Genomic DNA, 20,029 nt, shown 5'->3' with positions numbered 1-20,029 from the left:
CGATTTGACCTCAATTTAAGTGCCCGGATTCACATATCTTGAATTCTACAACGCACGAATTAGGTAGTGTGTTGTAAGGAAAATATGTAGATAGCTGTGAAAAGATCTCAGGATAGCGAAAACTAAATATAAAAAATTTGATTTTTTTTATTCTAATTTTCGGCTGTGAAGAGCCATGTCTCCCCTTAAGATGGACGCCCCTTTGTATTATGGTAGCTCTGGTATGATTCCAGTGAATGCACCTGACTGCTTGTTCTGCACAAGCATGTGTGCTTAAAATGCCTAATATGTAGTGGTCTGTTTACTTAGAGATAAGGCATAGGTAATCGTTCGAAAGGCTGGGAATTCTTAGTGCACAATCTTGGTATGCTCTCTCAAAAAATTTGAAAATTTTCTCCCACCCAATAATTAATGCCTAAGGGGTTATTTCTAGACATGAGCAAATATTCAGTAATTTCAAATGTTCAATCAAATAGTAAAGTATTCGATATTTGATTTGATCCGAATGTTGGTATTTGAATTCTTCAAGTATTTATTGCTTGCGAGTATTGTTTCTAAAATCCTTGCTTGGTGTGGTTTCAGTTCATCATGCTTCCTCTGGGATAGCATCGTGCGCGTTGCCATAGCCTAACTCGATGAACACTTCCTAAGGATGTGCATAGCATGCCTGCACGCCTGCACGTGTGTTAGAGCCAGTCTGCGCATGCACACAGTGCCCAGAGCTTAAGAGCTGTACCTGCCAGGTGCCTGAGCCTGCGCTACCCTCAGTGCGCACATGCTGGAACCGGCACGGCAGCATGCACCAGAGGATGCGCAGCTCTCTTGTCCTCTGCGGGACGAGCCTGGGCTGACTGCGGCTGTCGCAGCTGTTGTCAGCGTGAAATTCGCTAAACAAGCGGGACAGTGCGCCCACCTCAGTAAGCTAGCACAAGGCACATGCAGATGGGTGCCCCCTCCGCGCCTTGCACGGAGTGGTGATTGATGTGCGATGCGTACGGTCCCGCATTTAAAGAACATGACGCCACAACGTGAAAGGCACGGTATCCCAATGAACACAAAGGGTGACGTTTTGACTTTTGGATAGACTTGGACTTGGCTTTCATGGTACTCATGTTGCCAACAGACGTAATACCCCAAAACTGTGGAATCCAAAACCTAGTTGCGATTTCTTCACAATGGCTGCACCGCAACACTGCTTTAGGGCAGTCAAATCACGGTGTTTGGTTTCAACATGAGGGTGAACTTTAAGGGACAGAAAATCTTGGAAAAAAACTTTCATTACATTTGAGTAAATGTGGTGTTTGCACTGGCCTAGTTAATTCTGACAGTTTGTCTGATCGTCTACAGTGTATGCAGAAAGTCACCAGTTAATCAATAAATCAGTGAGCAGTAACAGGTGCCCTGTGTCTTATTTCAGTCACTGACAGATTTTTTTGGACTCTCTAAACACAGCTGAAATCGAAAGGTTAAATTCATGCAAAAAAAAAGGCCCAATTCACATTTCAGTTGCGAAGCACCTTTGGAGAAAGGGGTTGATAGTTTTCTGCACATTCTGAATTTTTTGTACTGCTTTAATTTAAGGGGTTATGAGGGTCAGGTAAATATTTGACCTGGAAGGAAATATGCATTTGGCAAATTAACATATACTAATTAGGGTCTTAGACCTCCTCATCCAGGCATGTCACACAAAAACAGACAACTGACAGTGACTGCTTTCATTCGCTTCGTGTTCAGTGGCTGCTCTGCCACTGATGAAACAAGGTTCAGATGCAAAAGCAAACATGCTGCAGCGTGCAGTGCACTGTGCCTACTGTATGGAGGTCCGGAAACTAAGAGAAACATTTTAAAAAATGACGGACGATTTAGCATGGCTAGTCCAAATTTGAATTAAGTGCGCTAGCACTTCTGTTTCGGTTTGAGGCTTGGTAATTCTGTGCCAGATAATTCTATCCCAGATAATTCTAGGAATTATTGTGGCCGCATAATTTCTATTGTAAATTTTACCAAATAATCAGGTCTGGTGGCCTGCATCAACATGGTTATTTCGAAGATCTGGGGTGCGGGCACAGAGTATGGGCAAAGTTAATTCACTTGTGTGCTTCTTCTGCGTCGTTTTTGTGGCGGCCGCTTCAATCCTACGCAATACTTGTCTGTTGGAACCTAGAAATTGCATTGTTAAGCTCCTAGTGACAGGGAAAAGGCGGACGTCAGAAAAGCACCACGGCACCTACCCGCACAACTGCACGTCGTACAGCCTTGCCAGGGCGGCGTTTGCTGTGGCATAGTTTTGTTTTCGCGCCTTCATTAGTTTGTGCTCGTGTCTCAACAGTGATGAAGCTGCACCAGCTCTCATGACAAGCTTCACGCTGACTGTGAGTGTGCTCAGCATTGACATAGGTGCAACATGCCGCAGGTCGCCGAACATGGTGACGGCCAACCTGCTATTGAGTATAGAGTACCTCTTTGGCTCCATTGCCATTCTGTGCGCCCCGATTGTTGGCTGTCAGAATGCTGGCACGGGATGAACCACTACCTTGAAATGACATTCGTGACGTAGCATGTGGGAAAGCTGCCACAGTTACAATGTAACAGCCAAGTTTCTGTTGCACGGGTTTCTATGGAAGCTTGGACAGGACTGGCTCACGAAGACGTAGCAGCCAGGAAAATGCAGCATCCAAGAACATAACAGCGGAATTCTAGTTTTTTCTTGTTCCTTGTCGGTGACCGGCTGACTGTGTGCCACGCTGGCCTGCACAGTTTCCTTGTGTGGTGTGCCATGGTTAGAGGGTTAGGTTACCAATGTCTCCAATTACTTCAAGTAATTGCAAAGTTTGTCCAATAAGGATGATGCATTCCCACAGTAAAATATTTTGCCTGGGTCCTATTTTAATGCAGTGGCATTAGAAAGAAAATCATCGGAAAGAAAATGTGTCGTCAGTCATGAACTTTGCTAGCTGACTGGAGGAAAATGACGTCACCTCCGGTAAAGGCATGAACATCTTCTAATACTGTAGCTTGGCCAACACGTTATTTAATTAGGTGTCCCTGTGAATTTTTTGGCTGTCCTTGGTTAAATCGAAAACCCTCTTAATTAGAATATTTGTGAGGTCCTGATTACTTTGAAATAAAGAAATTTTACTGGGCTTTTTGCAGACAGACATTTTTCTCGCTTCACCTAACAGGTGGTCCTGATGAGTGCCACTATCAATGTGGAGAAGTTTTCTGAGTACGTCAACGGTGCGCCCATCATCAGGATTCCTGGAAAGATCCATCCTCTGACTCAGTACTTTCTCGAGGACCTTGTGGCTGACAACTTAGTGCCCCAGGATGCACTGCGAAAGGTAAGCATGGCGATGTTTGGCAAGGGCATTGTCTGCCTTTGCCACATATCCCAAAAAGCAAAAAAAAGGTTTGGTTTTAACATCCCGAATCTGGGCTGAAAGGGACGCCGTAGTGGGGGGCTATGGATTAATTTCAACCACCTGGAGTTGTTTAACGTGCACTGACATTGTACAGCACACAGGTGCCATTTCCATTTCACCTTCATCAAAGCGTGACCACTGTGGTTGGAATTGAACCCATGTCCTCCGGCCCAGTATCCAAGCACCCTAACCACTGATCCAACCTGGCAGGTAGAAGTGCAAAAAGCAGAGTGGTAGAGGATGAACTCAAATCATTGGACAGCAATTCTCCTTTTGTCTTCGTGCATTTCGATGGATGCGAAATGCTAGAGCCCCATGTCCTGCGTGATGTCAGTGCACTCTAAAGAACCTCAGGTCATGGAAATTATCCAGAGCCGTCTGCTACGACATCCCTCATAGCCTAAATTGCTTTGTGACTTTAAACCTAAACCTAACCTAACCTGCAGTATATATTCGCGTAATGAACCCACTTCCAGAAAAGTTGACATCAATTTGGGGGGATAGTTCATTATGTGGTTAAAAAGTTTAAACATATTTTTTTGGTGGAGTCAAAATTTCATATGCATCCTCCCACCCATCCGTCCGTCAATCCATCCATCCCCCCACCCACCATCAACAAAAGCATGCATTCAGACGGTGGCGAACGCTTCGTTCACGCTGGAAGGCGTTTGCTATATCACAGTGCGATACCCGGCCGCGATGGTGAATCGCGGCGAGATAAAACGAACATACTGAACTCCGGCCATCAAGGTCAGGTGCGCGTTGTTTATGCCAAGTTGAAAATAACACGCTGGACAGTGAGGGGTTAGGCATTTTTGCTACGTTTCTCTCTGATGCTTGAGCACTTGCCGGCTTTCTAAGCACACAGTAGCACAGATTGTGCCCAGCGAGCCAACACCACCAGCGCCTTGGTGCTCTGCCAAGTTCAGAGAGCCCCCTCCCCTGGCCTTCCATTGGAGCTCTCCTCAAAAAATAAACATGCTGTGGTATTATCAGCTTCCAGCATATTGTCGCGCTGCCAAGGTCTGCGCTGCGGACGGCGCGAGAACAGGAATGCGGTATGAAAAGCTATTCATTTAAAAAAAAATAATTTCCACTGACAAAAGTGGGGATGTGGGTTCATTATGCAAGTGTGTTCATTACGCAAGTACAGTCGAACCCGCATATTTCGAATTATTGGCTGTATTGAACACAAAGATTATCCCCTTGAAAATACTATGTAAACATAAAGGACAGTTGCATAGTATATCGAGCTCCAGTTTCGCCGGCCGTTCGATATTTCGAGCACCGCGCGAGGTCCCTGGGAAGTGCGCTTTCCCGAAAGACACTCGCATCTCGGGTTGCACAACGCGCGGTACTGAGGCGAGCGGTGACGTTTGCAAGCCATGCCTCCTTGGGAAAGGCAGAAAACCGGCCCTAAGTGAGGCCTCCTCACTGGTGAGGAAGACGAGAGAACTAGAAAGAGTGAGACGTGGCCTCCACGCCAGGCGCACCACCGGAGCCGATCGCGGAGGCCACGAGCCAGGCGGTGGTTTAGGTGGTTGCACCCGCTGTGCCCCACGACTGGCCTAACTAGCACCAACGGCGCATTTCCGCTGAGTTTTCTTCGTCTCTCTCATTCATTTTCCTTTGTGCCTCCTTGACCGACTCCAGTTGACTCCATCGGCCAGTGTGGGGCCTGTCACATTTTTCATGTGCGTGTTTTTGTTTTCAACGTGTCGATTGTAGCATGCATGGCTACTGTCATCTAGTGAGCTATGGCATCTACGGATGTAAAAGAGAGAATCGACTTCGCAACAAAGCTTGAGATGAGACAGCGCATTGAGAATGGCGAAAAGAAGTCCGGAGTGCACGCATTCGGCAATCCGCTGAGCACTCTGAGTGCACTGTTAAAAAACAAGCAGGGCATCACACTCAAAGCAGGTGAGCAAAGTCGCTCGGGAGCTTGTCTTGTGCGCACTGCTGTTTTCGACAAAGTTGAAAAGGTGCTGTATGTGTGCGGTTTCTCAAAGTCCGAGCGAAAAACATCCCTGTGGATGGCCCCATGTTAATTGAGAAGGCCAAATGGTTTGTCATGGCAATTGGGGAAGAGAACTTTTGTGGTTGCACTGGGTGGCTGCAACAGTTTAAAGACCGCCACGGCATTGTGGGAAAAGCCAATAGCTTTGTTTTTGAGATATCAAGGCGATTTTTCAGGTGTTAAGCCTGCAGCGCTCTGACGCAGTTGGACTGGCTTGGTTTTGGCTCGTCTTGTATTAGAGTGGCTACAGCAGTGGGCCTCTTCGATTAACAGGGCTCGGGCAGCCCGCTGGCTGCCAGCAAGTTCGCCCCTGACAGCAAACGGCATCATAGTCACATGGTCATCGTAGTCATCAACCTGTACGACAGTTGGCGACGACAGAACCAGCACTAGCTAAATTGGCTGCCATAAGTGACAACTGTGTCGCCTCGTATATGCGCGCGCTGAGATGCATCGAGCAGTGTGCTCATGAAGGCTTTTAATAAAGCACATGTTTCAATCAGTCAAGCATTTCTCTAATCATATTTTCCTTTCCATTGTGCAGGATGCAATGAAGACCGTAAGCTGTGGTATTGCGATCAACTAACACCTCGCCAAACACATTCAGCACATGCATATACGCGCGTGTCTGAGTGTGTACTCGAAGCTGGAACCTACGGCCGCTCTCTTGAAAGGCCCTGAACTCCATCGCAATATCAGCCGGGCGCACGAAATTAACAGCCGAAAATATTTTGTGAATCAGAACTATTTGCAATCGTAAAATGAAGCGTCGCATTTGTGCTTGCGAGGCGGTGAGACGTTGAAACTGCGATCACACACACGTATGCAAAAGAAACAGATAAACAGCGACAACTATCGCAAAAGGTACCATTAGAGGCGACACAGACGATATACATCGTCGTCAAGTCGAAACAAGCGCCTGCATCACGCAAAACATCGCATGAAGAACCGCGGTCCTTCTAGTCCATATAAAAATGGCCACGCGCGCTTCCCGCTACAACACCACCTCTCCGTTGTCTGCTAGTAGCCCGAGCACTGCCTGCACAAAATCGTCCTGGCGAGTCTGGCTGCCCGCTGGCAGCCTGAAACTGCCCAGCCAGAGAAAAACGAATGTGTTGTGGGCAGCCATCGGAAGTGTGCGGAGCAACCCGAGAAAATCGAGCACCTGGCTCCGCGCTCTGGCAGCCCACAGGCAGCCCACGGGCTGCCAAAGGCGGATAATTGAAGAGGCCCGGTGTCTGCATCTGTCCGTCGCATACGTGCAGTTAAAAGGGTTTTAAATGACATGTGCATATTTCAGCATTTGGTATACATTTATCAATTATTTTTGTTATTTTTGGAAAATCCAAAGTAGCGATTGCGGCACCACGCTGAGATTTACCATGTAGCAGCGGCACAACTTCGAGTTCAAAGGCAATTGAAAATTTCGAAGGCCCTTACTCGATGGCCATTGAAACTGGCTGTGTGACGGGTATTCATAGCATGGCTGTGGTCGGAAACTCTGCATGCCCCCCAGACAGATGGAACTCCATTTTCCAAGGGCGCTTCCCGGGCGTCGAAAAGGGGCATGCATCTCCATGTTCCTGGCACTGGCTTGCTCCCCCTCTCGAGCCGACAAAGAATTTCAAGCTGTGAAAGAAAGGGGTTGGGGAGGCACTGAAGGGAGAACTCAAACTGTGAAGTAGAGTTCGGGGAACCTGAAAAGGCTTCAAGCCATGAAGAATCACCGAGAGCCCCACGGTCCTTCGATTGTTGTAAACTGGACTTCTCTTCCGACGTGCACGCTGGCGCCGATATCTAACACTCACCGAGGTTCGCTGGCGTCTCCTGCGCATGCGCAGACTGGTTCTGGCGTACACCAAGAGCGCCGGCTCTGGGCACGTACCCACAGGAAACACCCTAGGACTTCTTGTTTGCACTGCCTACATCTGCTACCAAAAAATAAAGCGTTCCTTGTGCCGTCCAAAAAATAAATGCTTTACCTGTAGGCTTATTTCATGAAACGTTGATCATGAGCTCATATAAATGCACTCTCATTACTGACTACTCAATCGCTTTGTCGTGCCTTAAACCGTCTGGCCACAAAATGAGCGCAGACTAACATGCTTTCGTTTATTTTTAATGCGGACTATTTCCGTACGTTTCATGCCATTGCACCTGTTGTATGAATCAGACTATAGACGAGCGAGATCATAATGATTAGAGACTGGAGAGACGAGAGTTGTGCGGTGGCTGGCTCGCCCGATGAAGCTGCATCATACTGCTGCATTGAGGGAGGCTTTAATAGTCCTGCAGGAGAGAAAGCTCGTTAGTTTTGGACTGATCCGGAAAACAGCCTATTGCTTTCTTTTGTGACCCCGGACAAAAAATCGCTGCACTGAAGCCTTGCAGTATGTTAACAGAAACCAAACCTAGCCTTAAACCTAACCTTACCTACGGTACACTTCCATTAACCCGCAAAATTAATTGCAAACTATTAATTGTTGACGTCTGTATTAAAACCTAAATCTAATCAAATATAAGGGTAAACTGTCGTGAACTAACGCAGTTAATGGTTAGTTCTTAACGCCTGGAGTGCCGCCAACGTACTGGGGATCGATCAGCAAGCCGGGCGGTAGCGGGCTTCGTCTCACCTGCATCTTTGCCTCATCTCGAGCATTTCCATCGGCTGCTGACTTGCCGGCTTCCCGGGTTTTCCTACCCTGTCTTGTCTAAGCCTCACTCCTGTGATCACCAGGCAGGTTTTCTCTCTATCGCTCGGTGTCCGTCATTCAGAGAACAAAGTTGGAAAGCACTTCATAATGCGCGTTCTCTTGGCTTATTTGCACTTCCCAGGCTTCTCAGGGTAGGGACCATACCCAGGGTATCCTTCGTGCCTTACGGGTCCGTTTAGGCGAGGGTTCTGGGCTGTCGTGATTATGACTTTTCATTCCCCGCGCATCCATTTGCACTGTCAAGGCTCAGTGGTGCAAACGCACGCCAATCATCTGCGCTTCCCACATAAACATCCGTCTTTGAACCATCAGTATAAAAATCTATGAAGTCACCATATATTTCCTCAAGTGCAAGAAATTCTTGTATTATATGTTGCTGCGGAGTTTGTTTTTTATGAAGCTGTGTAAGAGTGAAATCACATATTGCAAAAAATTTGTACCATGGAGGCAGTGGACCTCGTCTTCGAGCAATGCCAGGTAGTTGATCTAGTACGTCAAGATTTTGGCACGTCTCTTCAAAATGCAGGGGGAGTGGCCTGGTACTTTGCAGTTTTTTTTTAAACAGGGTTTTAGATAGGCACTTTGTTACTATTTGGTGACAGATGTGTTTAGGTAGTAAACAAATTTTTTGAATGTATGAACATGTGAGCATCGTTCTTCTGTATGTAAGTGATGGTTCGTTAGTTTCTACATACAGACTGTTTATGGGTCACATCCTGTATGTTCCAGTGGAAAGCTGCAAACCTAAATTATGTACTGGATCCAGTTGTTTAAGGTATGATGGCCTCACTGACTCATTAAGGGGAGACGCGGGTCTATGCATCCATAATCTAAAGGAGAGTGTACTACTGAGCGATAAATTTGTAAAAGACAAGTCCTATCAGAACCACAGTGTTTTCTTGAGAGTACTTTTAGTACAATGAGGGATCGAGAAGCTTTCTTTTTGAGACGTTTATGTGTGGCAGGAATATGAGTCTTTGTCAAATGTTATTCCCAAAAACTTGGGCTCAACTTTTACTGGTAGCGAGACTTCATTCAGATAAAGGGTGGGATCAGTGTGCAGCCCTCTTCTAAGCAAGAAAAGAACTGCTACCGACTTGTGTGTGGAAAACTTGAAACCATTTTTATCTGCCCATGTTGTTAGTTTATTTACTGTCAGCTGTATTTGCCTCTCAGACTATAAAACGCTAGAGGATGTTCAAGCAATCTGGAGATCGTCGACATAGATTGAATACATGATGGCTTTTGGAATTATTTTTGGTAGGGAATTTATTTTTACTATGAAAAGCATAGTGCTTGAAATGCACCCCTGAGGCACACCGTTCTATTGAATGAAGTTCTTAGAAAGAGTGGCACTCGGGCGTACTTGAAATGAACGGTTGGACAAAAAGTCACTCAAGCATTTCAGCAAGGTCTCCAAGGTCCCGCAGAATGCCAAACCTACATGTGGTGTCATAGGCTTTCTCTAAATCAAAAAAGACCGCAAGGCAGTATTGCTTATGTATAAATGCTTCTCGGACTGTGTTCTCAAGGCAGACAAGATGGTCGGTTGTAGAGCATGCTTTTTTACACCCTCACTGATGGATGTGAAGAAGATCATGGGATTCTAATACAAACTTTGACCTAATGTTCAGAACGCTTTCAAAGGATATGGCAAGTATGCTTGTCAGGGCTATAGGCCTGTAATTGCCAGGGGAGGTAGGTACCTTTCCCGGCTTCAACGATGGTACAATAATGGCTTTTTTCCAAGCGTCCGGTAGATCTCCTGATACCCCTATTTTGTAAAAAAATTTCAGAAACGAGGCTGTAGCGGGTTCAGGCAGATGGGCAAGCATTTTGTAATTAATAGAATCAGATCCTGGTGTAGTATGTTTACCGGAAGAAAGTATGCTGTTAATTTCTTCTCGTGTAATCAGGCTATTATATGCTTTGTAAGCACTCTTCATTGTCGGCAGTCTTTGTTTTTTGGCTGCATTTTTATATTTTAAAATTGAGTCTATATAATGAGAGGAACTAGATGCAGTGGCAAAATGTTCACCTAATATATCTGCTTGGTCTTTTATATTTGTCTGTACACCAGGGGCTGTCGGAAGAGGAACTGTGAATGGGGAGTAGCGGCCATCTAGTTTGTGTACTGCCTCCCACATTTTTTTCGATGAGACTTGGCTGTTTATAGAGAAAACAAAACTCTGCCATGATGCTTTTTCAGCATTGGGACGTATGTACTGAGATTTAGCTCTTGATTTTTAAAATTTATAAGGTTCTCCTGCGTGGGGTATCTACGAAATATACCCCAAGCTTTAATTTGTTGTTTTTGCCTCTTTGCAATCTCGTGTCCACCACACTTTATAGTTCTGTTGTACTACTCCTGAAGACTGAGGGATAGCCAAGTACGTGGCAGCAAGAATACAATTTTCGAACTTTTCGTTTATTTCATTGACATTAGGATTTTTTAAAACAATTTTTTCTAAAGTGGCTTCTTTTCTAAAAAATTGCGTGTCTGCTAAATGCAGTTTCCAATGCCGTGGTGTGTGGGGATGAAAGGTTGATTTCATCTGGCAGATGATCGCTTCCATAGGGATTGTCTAAAACATCCCATTCAAAATCGCTAAAAACAGACAGAGCTCAAAGACAAATCTAAAACGCTCATTTTTCCTGAACTAGGAGAGCAATAAGTAGGTCTACCGGTGTTCAGTAAATAAATATTGTTAGTATGAAATCTTTAATGACCTGACCTCTTCTATCAGTTTTCTCATGGCCCCAAAAACAAGAGTGCGCATTAAAATCTCCAACTATCAAGTATGGTTCTTGTAGATGTTCTAAAAGGGTCTCTAATTCACGCTGCGTTACTTCGAGGTGTGGTTCAAGTTAAATGCAGCAAAGTGTAATTGTTTTGTTAAGCAACCACAGTGGCTGCTACAGCTTTGAAACAAGTTTTCAATTTGCGCTCACGAGCTGCTAGCTACTCCAGGTTGCACAATGATGGCTACCCCTCCTGAGAGTCTGCCAGCTCCCTCTCGGTCATGGCAGAAGGCAGTGTAATTCTTTAGCACCTTTGTCTGCTGAGGGCCTAAATTGGTTTCCTGCACACATAGAGCAACAAGAAAAATTGTTTAAAATTAGGGGTGTGCAAATATTCGAAATTTCGCATATCAATCGAATAAGTTTCATATTCGGTTGATATTCGTATTAGAGGAATGATATTCGTGAATTTCCGAATATTCGAAAATTCCCGAATACTCTGCAGTGATCGCATACCGTGCCGACTTTCGTAAATTTGATTGTGGCAAAAGCACAATATCTGGGCAAATTATCTGAATTTAGAGTTTAAACTCCTAGGAAAACAATATAAAGACCCTGTTTTCTTCTTCATCGTTTATCGCGTGGACCGATCGCATTCCGAAGCCGCTAGACTTGACCTTGTGCACAATTCCTCAAGTGGACTTTCCCACATACCACACGTGCTGCGAACAAGATGAGGGACGACCCGCTTCTAACAATTGCAACACGAAAGCGCGTTTATTTTTTATCCTTCTGTAATATGTGATCTAATTAATGCCCACACCCATGGCTTTCGTTTTGTCACCTTAACTCTCCGAGCGTGACCACCGCCATCTTGTTTTGGTGAAACTACGCTATGCGGGAAAGCCTACTTGCGGAATTTCGCGTGAGGCTCCCGAAGGGGTGAGTCGAGGTGTCATAACAGGGCAAGCGATACTGTAAAAATCCCGCCTATTTATTGCATGGTGCACTCTAACCCATGCACCTCTTAAGTGGGCGTAACGGCAGGCGTGACAACGTTCGGAGGGCCCCTGTCACTAGGTCAAAAAATTAACTTGGCCGCGTAGTTTTGGTTTCTGAGCTTCGCCACTCGACCGTGGCAATGGCAATTGTCGGCCCGCGCGTTCGCCAGTAGTCCAATCTCAGCACTGTGCCGCTTTCAGATGCTGACTGACGCGTCACTGGTTAATTTTTTTTTCCTTTTTAGAAGCAGTCTCGCCATTCCGACGTCAATGTGCGTTCCCATCTCGCTTACGTTCGCGATGTATTCCAGCACGCCGAAACTCTGTGCTCGTCACGTGATTACAGGTGTTTGCATGATAGAGCCGCCTCATAAGACTACCGCATTTTCGGTAGTTTTTTTTTCCGGGCCGCGAGGCATTTTATAAATCGACCTTCGACTAACCCGGGCATTTCTGTCGGCTCTTTGAACTCCGAATTAATGAGGTTTTACTAGCCATCATGTTATTTTTGTTTCCAGTCTTGTCATGTTATGGATTTCATTTTGCCTGACCACATTGCAGGTTGGATACAGTTATGCTGTTCAATTAAGTAGTATACATTTCTGCGCACATCATGATTTTTTTTTATACGGTGCTCAGGCAGTCTGGTTTTGTTTATTTCAGTTGCAAAGGCCTTACACTATTTTGAAAAAAATATGAGCAGCAATCTTTGGTTGTTTATCTTTTGTGAATTTATTTTTGTGCTTACCAGATATTTGTTATTCGAAGCCATTTTTTCTTTATATTCGTATTCGAAAATTTCAATATTTGCACACCCCTATTTAAAATGTCTTTCATGTCGTTATAGTTATTTACGTGTCCTCTGCATTTCCAGTGTATTATGAAAGCCATATCTTTATGTTGTGTGTCTCTGAAGACAAATTAAATTAACTTGTATTTAGCCCCGTTACTCGGGGGCTCAAATTTTTTGATCGATCCAAGGAGCTGCACGTCCATATGTCGGGGACGGCATCGGGCTGGCTGCCTTGGGTCATGTACATTGCCTCTTCAGAGGCGCTGGACGACCGTGCAGAATGCACGCATACCTTTTACGTAGACCTCGATCTGTGGGAAAATATGTTGAGGCCCGCTACCCTGGTGATCTGCATGGCCTCTTTTGGCGTTGGCAGATTAGTGTTAGCTACTCCACCCGAGGGTGCGGGTGGCCCCGCCAGAGGCTCACCGCGTGTAGCCTGGACAGGTGCCGAAGCCTGGTGTGGTGTGCTGCGGCCACGCACCACATTGCCGAAGTTTGTTTTTGCAGTGACGGAGAATCTGCTTGTTTTAGCGTATCGCCTTCTAGCTTCTTTGAAAGAAATGTTTTCAGTAGTTTTCAGAGTAATTTTTTCTTCTTTTTTCCAGAACGGACAAGTCCTGGAGTATACAGCATGGTCTCCTTCAGAATTTGCGCACCACGGGGCAGCAACACATTCATCTGATTGGTGGTTCTTCTAACATTTTGCACAAGTTTTGCGGCCGGGACAACTCTGTGAGTAGTGACCAAACCTATGGCAATTGAAACATCTGCACATTTATTTTCAGGTAGTCGACTTCAATGCTTTCAAGCAGTGCACAGTGCTGGTGTTGAAAGTGAGGATCAGGTGTTTCGTGTCTATTTCCTTGTTATACTGCTGGATCTTTATCCACTGAACATTTATGACATCTTGGTCGGTAAGGCCTTCAAGCATTTTTTTTTCAGAGAGGTGAACAAAATCAATTTTATCCATGGTAAAACAGCGCGGAAAAAACACAAGGACGGAACAAACACGACGACACGAGCGCTGTTTCAACTGGTGATTTATTACGCATGTGTGTACAGCGCTCGTGTCATCTTGTTTGTTCCGTCCTTGTGTTTTTTCTGCGCTGTTTTACCATGGATAACAGTAACAAACTTGCTCAGCTTTCCGTACTTCTAAAAATCAATTTTAGGATGCCTCGAACTGTGTTTAGAAATATGTGTGACGTGATGGAGACAGGAATCTCCCCTATCGATACAATTCAATTGAATTCTTTATTTTTCTAGAAATAATGGATCCTGGAAAGGGTCAAGAGCTAAAAGCTGTCTCGACAGCTTGACTTGGCCCATGACGCCTTCTACAAGGCAGTAGTGGTTTACAGCAACAGGTAGTGTCCATATTAATTGACATCAAGAAATGCAAAGAACAATGAGTTATACAATAGCAGAAATGCAATCAAATTATTAACTAAACAGCATGTGATTTCAAAATGTGTCTTTAGTAACTGTACTTATAGTTTTGAACACAGCACAATACCAACAAGAGAAGTTAAGCAGACAGAAATATAAAGAAAAATAGAATACATACATGTTCATGAAAAACGGCACTTGCAAATGAAAAGGTAAACATGCATAGCCATTCATTCTTTGAATAGAAAATACATTCTCAGTTCTTTAATGCCGCAACTCATCACACATTTATGCTCATTTAGAATAAATGGCAGATTATGCTGTAGTGACTGAAATTTATAATTATTTCCAAATTTCTGATGGACCCAGACATCATCATTACGTGTGGATAGTGTAACATGTCTTCTTTTTAGAGATCCTAGATTCATTAAAAAGTCTTGAAAAGCTACAGTGGAAAAGTAAAAAGAGCGGAGCAGGCGATACGGATACATATATTCAGCACTAATGATGTTGTAGCTTATAAAAGCACTTCGCGTGGGAGACAGGTAGTCAAGGTTTGCAATATGTCGCATCATCCTTTTTTGAAGTACAACTATCTTTGCAACGTTTCCTTTTGTCGTTGTGGCCCATACTAGACCACAGTAGTCGATATGTGGAGCAAACAGTGCGTGATAAATTTGGATTTTGGTCTGTGTTAGAAGATGTCGGCAGCGAGATAAGATTCCCATCACTGCGGCCAGTTTTCTATGTGTTTATCCCAACTTAAGTTTGAAGAAAACGTAACCCCGAGAATTCTATGTTCATTCACTACTTGAACTTCTTGGCCCTGGCATCTGACAGCATGGCATGTTTTGACTATCTTATTTTTAGCTGTAAATATTACTACTTTCGTCTTTGTAGGATTTATCCTAATGCAATTTAAATTGGACCAGAGGTGTAATTTGTCAAGTATTTGATTACATTTGATAATTAAATCATCTACATTCGGACCCGAAATTATGCTGCTGTCATTTGCATATATGATAAATTTTACGCTTGAATCAATGTTCACGATATCATTTATGTATATATTAAAAAGTGAAGGCCCTAATACACTGCCTTGTGGTACACCATTTTGCACTGGTAAAAAACGGGATTTCTGATTATCTATGTACACTGCCTGCTTCCTGTTTTCTAAGTACGACTTTATTAAAGCAAGAGGTGTTCCGCGGATTCCACTAAGTGAAAGGTTGTAAATTAAAATATTATGGGTTGAGGCAGTCAAACGCCTTACTAAAATCGATAAACAGGCCGAGAGTGAAAATGTTTTCTTGAATATTTTGCACAGTAATTTCCTTAAGCGTTAGCAGGGCGGTTTCTGTTGATCGCCCTTTCCGGAAGCCGAATTGGGCGTCACATATATTATTCTTACAATGGAAAAATTTAGACATGCGAGTGAATATCACCTACTCTAATCCTTTAGAAAAGACAGGAATGACAGAGACTGGCCTATAATTGCTTGTGTCGTTTCTGTCACCGCCCTTGAATATGACGCTCACCCTACTTTTCTTCATTTCGACAGGATAGACGCCTGTTTCTAGAACCAAGTTAAAAATATGAGCAATCACAGGAGCTATGAATTTTATGACATATTTAACTGGTTTTATTTTAAGGTTATCTGCGTCCAAGGCCTTGCTATTGTTTAAATTCATGAATGTCCTGTAAACTTCTAATTTGTCGGTAGGCTCAAGAAAAAGATTGTCGGCGCATGTCTTTATCGGCATTTCTGAATTGGGTATCTGATTCACAGGTATTCCAACATTCGTGAAATGACTATTGAAATGGTAAGCAAGTGCGTTCCCTGTTTTCAAGTTTTGAGTGTTGGACGGTGTCAAGTGTAGTTCGAGCAGTAAGTCGCCGCTGGCCATTTTTTATACCTTGTACCCAAGGCCTAAGGTATCTGTCAGGCACTTTGCTACCAGAAACAGAGATATCAGTCTTGCTTGTTTGTCGTCAGCTTTGCTATAGATAACAGAATTTTGGGATTGACACTTTTTTTTGAAAAAGTCTTCATCGCTCCGCCCTCTTTTTAGAGTCTAGCGATCAGGTTTGGAAAACGGGGGTAGCAATAAAATCTTAAGTTTTATCAGCCATGGTGCCAGGAATGGGACAGGAACTTGCCAAGCAAGTCCTGCCCACGCCAGCTGTACATCCCAACAATATACCAAATATGACACAACTCAGGGTCGTGGTTGGCCACACAAGGTTAACCCTCGCCACCAAAAAAAAGGAAAAACCAAGAAGTGAGTACGAGATAGGAGAGTTGTGAGAAGGAGAGATATGAAAGTGAAAGATGGAGGGGGAGACAGGAAAAGGCAACTGCTGATTTCCCCTGGTTGGGTCAGGCCGGAGGTGCTGTCTACAGGAAGCTGGGGCAAAAGTGGTGTACATGTTGCCTTTGCCGAGGGGCCTTGAAGTTCTAAACCCTCAACATTGGCTCAACCACCAGGAACCCCTTTTTTCCCGGACACGGCGATGCCATGCACAGCTAGGCGCGGGTGCTCGGGTTCATGGTGTCGCACTGCTCACTATCATCTGTGGTGGGTGAACCACATTTATTGGAGGTCCCAGTAGCCGCGGCTGGTGAGCCAGTGGAGCGGGCTGCTGACATTGGCCAGGCCGGTTTCCGAAAGCGTTCTCCGTTGCACGTGCGAGAACTTCTGGTCGGCGCGAGGCAGGTCACGCCAACGTCATCTTTATCAGCACCGCTGGTGATGCCAGCGCCGCCACAGGTGCTCCCCCCCTGTGCGGTGCGTGATAAAGGAAAAAAAACGGTACATACAAGTTTGTATAGGTTGGTCAAATCCAGGACATAGATTCGTGCAGGCCGCTGGGCGGGTGAAGTACAGGTTGGTCAAATCCAGGACACAGGTTCGTGCAGGCTGCTGGGTGGGTGAAACAAGCTCAGGCGGTCGAGCCTGGCTGCTGCGCAAAGTTTGAGGGGAGCCAAAGGATGAGGATGATGACATAAGGAACAGGCTGGAGAGGTCGAGGAATTGGAGGCGAGCTAGGCGTGCTGCAGTCAGAAGGTGTACTGGGGGGGCCGGCAGTTGGGTTGAAGTGGGCCAGAAAATGTCATCATCATCATCATCATCAGCCCTACTACACCCACTGCAGGGCAAAGGCCTCTCCCATGTCTCTCCAATTAACCCTATCCTTTGCCAGCTGCATCCACCCTTTGCCTGCAAACTTCTTAATCTCATCCGCCCATCTAACCTTCTGCCGCCCCCTGCTACGCTTACTTTCTCTTGGAACCCACTCCGTTACCCTTAAAGACCAGCGGTTATCTTGCCTTCGCATTACATGCCCTGCCCAAGCCCATTTCTTTCTCTTGATTTCGACTAGGATGTCATTAACCCGTGTTTGTTCCCTCACCCACTCTGCCCGCTTCCGATCTCTTAACGTTACACCTATCATTTTTCTTTCCATGGCTCGCTGCGTTGTCCTTAACTTAAGCTGAACTCTTTTCGTTAGCCTCCACGTTTCTGCCCCGTAGGTGAGTACCGGTAAGATTATGCTGTTGTACACTTTCCTCTTGAGGGAAATTGGTAAACTGCCACTCATGATCTGCGAGAATTTGCCATATGCGCTCCACCCCATTCTTATCCTTCTAGTTATCTCCCTCTCATGATCCGGATCAGCTGTCACTACCTGCCCTAAGTAGACATATTCCGGCACAATTTCTAGGCTCTCGCTGCCAATTGTGAACTGTTGTTCCCTTGCTAGGCTGTTGAACATTACCTTGGTTTTCTGCATGTTAATTTTTAGACCCATCGATCTGCTCTGCCTGTCTAACTCGTTGATCATGATTTGCAGTTCACCTCCTGAGTGACTCAGCAAGGCAATGTCATCAGCAAATCTCAGATTATTTAGGTATTCTCCATTTATTCTTATTCCCAACTGTTCCCAATTCAGGCCTCGAAATACCTCCTGCAAACATGCGGTGAACAGCATTGGCGAGATCGTGTCTCCTTGCCTGACGCCCTTCCTTATTGGAATTTTATTGCTGACTTTATGGAGGACTATAGTAGCTGTGCAGTTGCTATATATATCTTCCAGTATTTTGACATAAGGCTCTTCTACCCCCTGATTACGCAATGCCTGTATGACTGCTGAGGTTTCCACTGAGTCGAATGCTTTCTCGTAATCAATGAAAGCTATATATAGAGGTTGGTTATATTCTGCGCATTTCTCTATCACCTGATTGATGGTGTGAATATGATCTATTGTAGAATATCCTTTACGAAAGCCTGCCTGATCATTTGGTTGATTAAAGTCTAACGTTGCCCTGACTCTATTAGCGATTACCTTAGTAAATACTTTGTAGGCAACGGATAGTAAGCTGATCGGCCTGTAATTTTTCAAGTCCTTGGCGTCTCCCTTCTTATGAATTAAGATAATGTTTGCATTCTTCCAAGCTTCTGGTACAGTCGAGGTCCTAAGGCATTGCGTATACAGGGTGGCTAGTTTTTCTAGCACGATGTCCCCTCCATCCTTCAACAGATCTGCTGTTACCTGATCCTCCCCAGCTGCTTTTCCCCTTTTCATTGCTTCTAAGGCTTTCTTTACGTCATCTTTCGTTACTGGCGGGATGACGCATTGCTGTGCACTGCTGTCTTTCTCATTAGCGTTCTGATTACATTGGCTACTGTACAGGTCTGTGTAGAACTCTTCGACTACGTTAACTATCTTATCCATATTGCTAATGACATTGCCCTGCTTGTCTCTTAATGCATACATCTGGTTTTTACCTATGCCTAGTTTCCTCTTCACTGTTTTTAGGCTACCTCCGTTCTTTAGAGCATGCTCGATTCTCTCCATATTAAACTTCCTTATGTCGGCTACCTTGCGCTTATTTATTAACTTTGATAGCTCCGTTAGTTCTATTCTATCGGTAGTGTTAGATGCCTTCATGTTTTGGCGCTTCTTAATCAGATCTTTCGTAACCTGTGATAGCTTCCCGGTATCTTTTCGAACTGTCCTACCGCCTACTTCTACTGCGCACTCCGTAATTATTGATGTCAGGTTATCGTGCATTGAATGAACATCAAGATCATCTTCCTCAGTTAAAGCCGAGTATCTGTTTTGCAGCGCTATCCTAAACTCCTGTGCTTTCCCTCTTACGGCTAACTCGTTAATGGTCTTCTTCTTCGCTAGCTTCTTCCGTTCCCTCTTCAAGTCTAGGCTAATTCTAGACCTTGCAGAAAATGCACCCGTGGGAGGAGTTACAGGTGATATGTGCTTTGCGCTGGCTCAGTGGGTGCAGACGAAGGGATGGTGTGTGGAAGCCGCCGCCATTGAAGAGAAGGACTAGGGACTAGAACTTGGGACTAGAAGCGAGTCCGGGCCCAGGTCGAGAGAGGGTGCTGCCAGTATTGGACCAAGGGCAGTCGCCACAGCTGGGAAACAGGGCAAGGCAGAAGGTGCCGTGGGTTGGGAGATCACAAGTGGATGGCCTCCCATAGGGGCCGGTGAAGCAAACTTGAGAGAGACTGGGAGGTAGTTTGAGGTAGCTGGTTGAGAAGGTTGGCAAGAGACTGAAGCGCCCTCGCGTGGCACTTGCCAAACCATGTGTGGGGGCACATACAGTGGCGACGATAGTCAGAGACCGGTGTTGGGAGGGGCACCTACGTAGCAGCGGGCAGAGGGAAAGCCAAAACAGCTCAGGAGAGAGTCAGCAGGAGCTTCAAGCCAAAATCCGCCATCAGGCCCTTCTTGAAGTCGGCGTATATGTCGGGGCCTGGAGGCGGCAACCACAGTTGTGCCAGGAGACTGGGTGAGAGTTCGCGGCTGACGTGCTGATAGCGTAGCCGCTGGCTGGACACGTTGACATGAAAGTGCGAGTCCAGCAACACCAGCCACAAAACGGGGTCTCTGGCATAAAAGCGGGTAGGCTGGGCAGCCGA

General features: G+C 45.3%; 2 protein-coding genes across 2 annotated transcripts in view; one reads left to right on the top strand and one right to left on the bottom strand.

The window, feature by feature from the left end:
- The window catches only part of LOC144106956 (uncharacterized), a 180,150-nt gene that overhangs the window by 93,861 nt on the left and 66,260 nt on the right, over positions 1-20,029 (bottom strand). The window lies entirely within an intron of this gene.
- The window catches only part of LOC144106957 (ATP-dependent RNA helicase DHX30-like), a 47,890-nt gene that overhangs the window by 20,352 nt on the left and 7,509 nt on the right, over positions 1-20,029 (top strand). Inside the window, exons 5-6 of the mRNA XM_077639922.1 lie at positions 3,183-3,341; positions 13,301-13,427. Coding sequence (XP_077496048.1) covers positions 3,183-3,341; positions 13,301-13,393 — 252 coding nt within the window. The 3' untranslated portion in view covers positions 13,394-13,427. The remainder of the gene's footprint in view (positions 1-3,182; positions 3,342-13,300; positions 13,428-20,029) is intronic.

Source organism: Amblyomma americanum, chromosome 10, assembly GCF_052857255.1.
Source record: "Amblyomma americanum isolate KBUSLIRL-KWMA chromosome 10, ASM5285725v1, whole genome shotgun sequence".
Classification (NCBI taxonomy): Eukaryota; Metazoa; Arthropoda; class Arachnida; order Ixodida; family Ixodidae; genus Amblyomma; species Amblyomma americanum.
The sequence above is the reverse complement of the archived record's forward strand: the minus strand, read 5'-3'. Positions and strand labels throughout refer to the sequence as shown.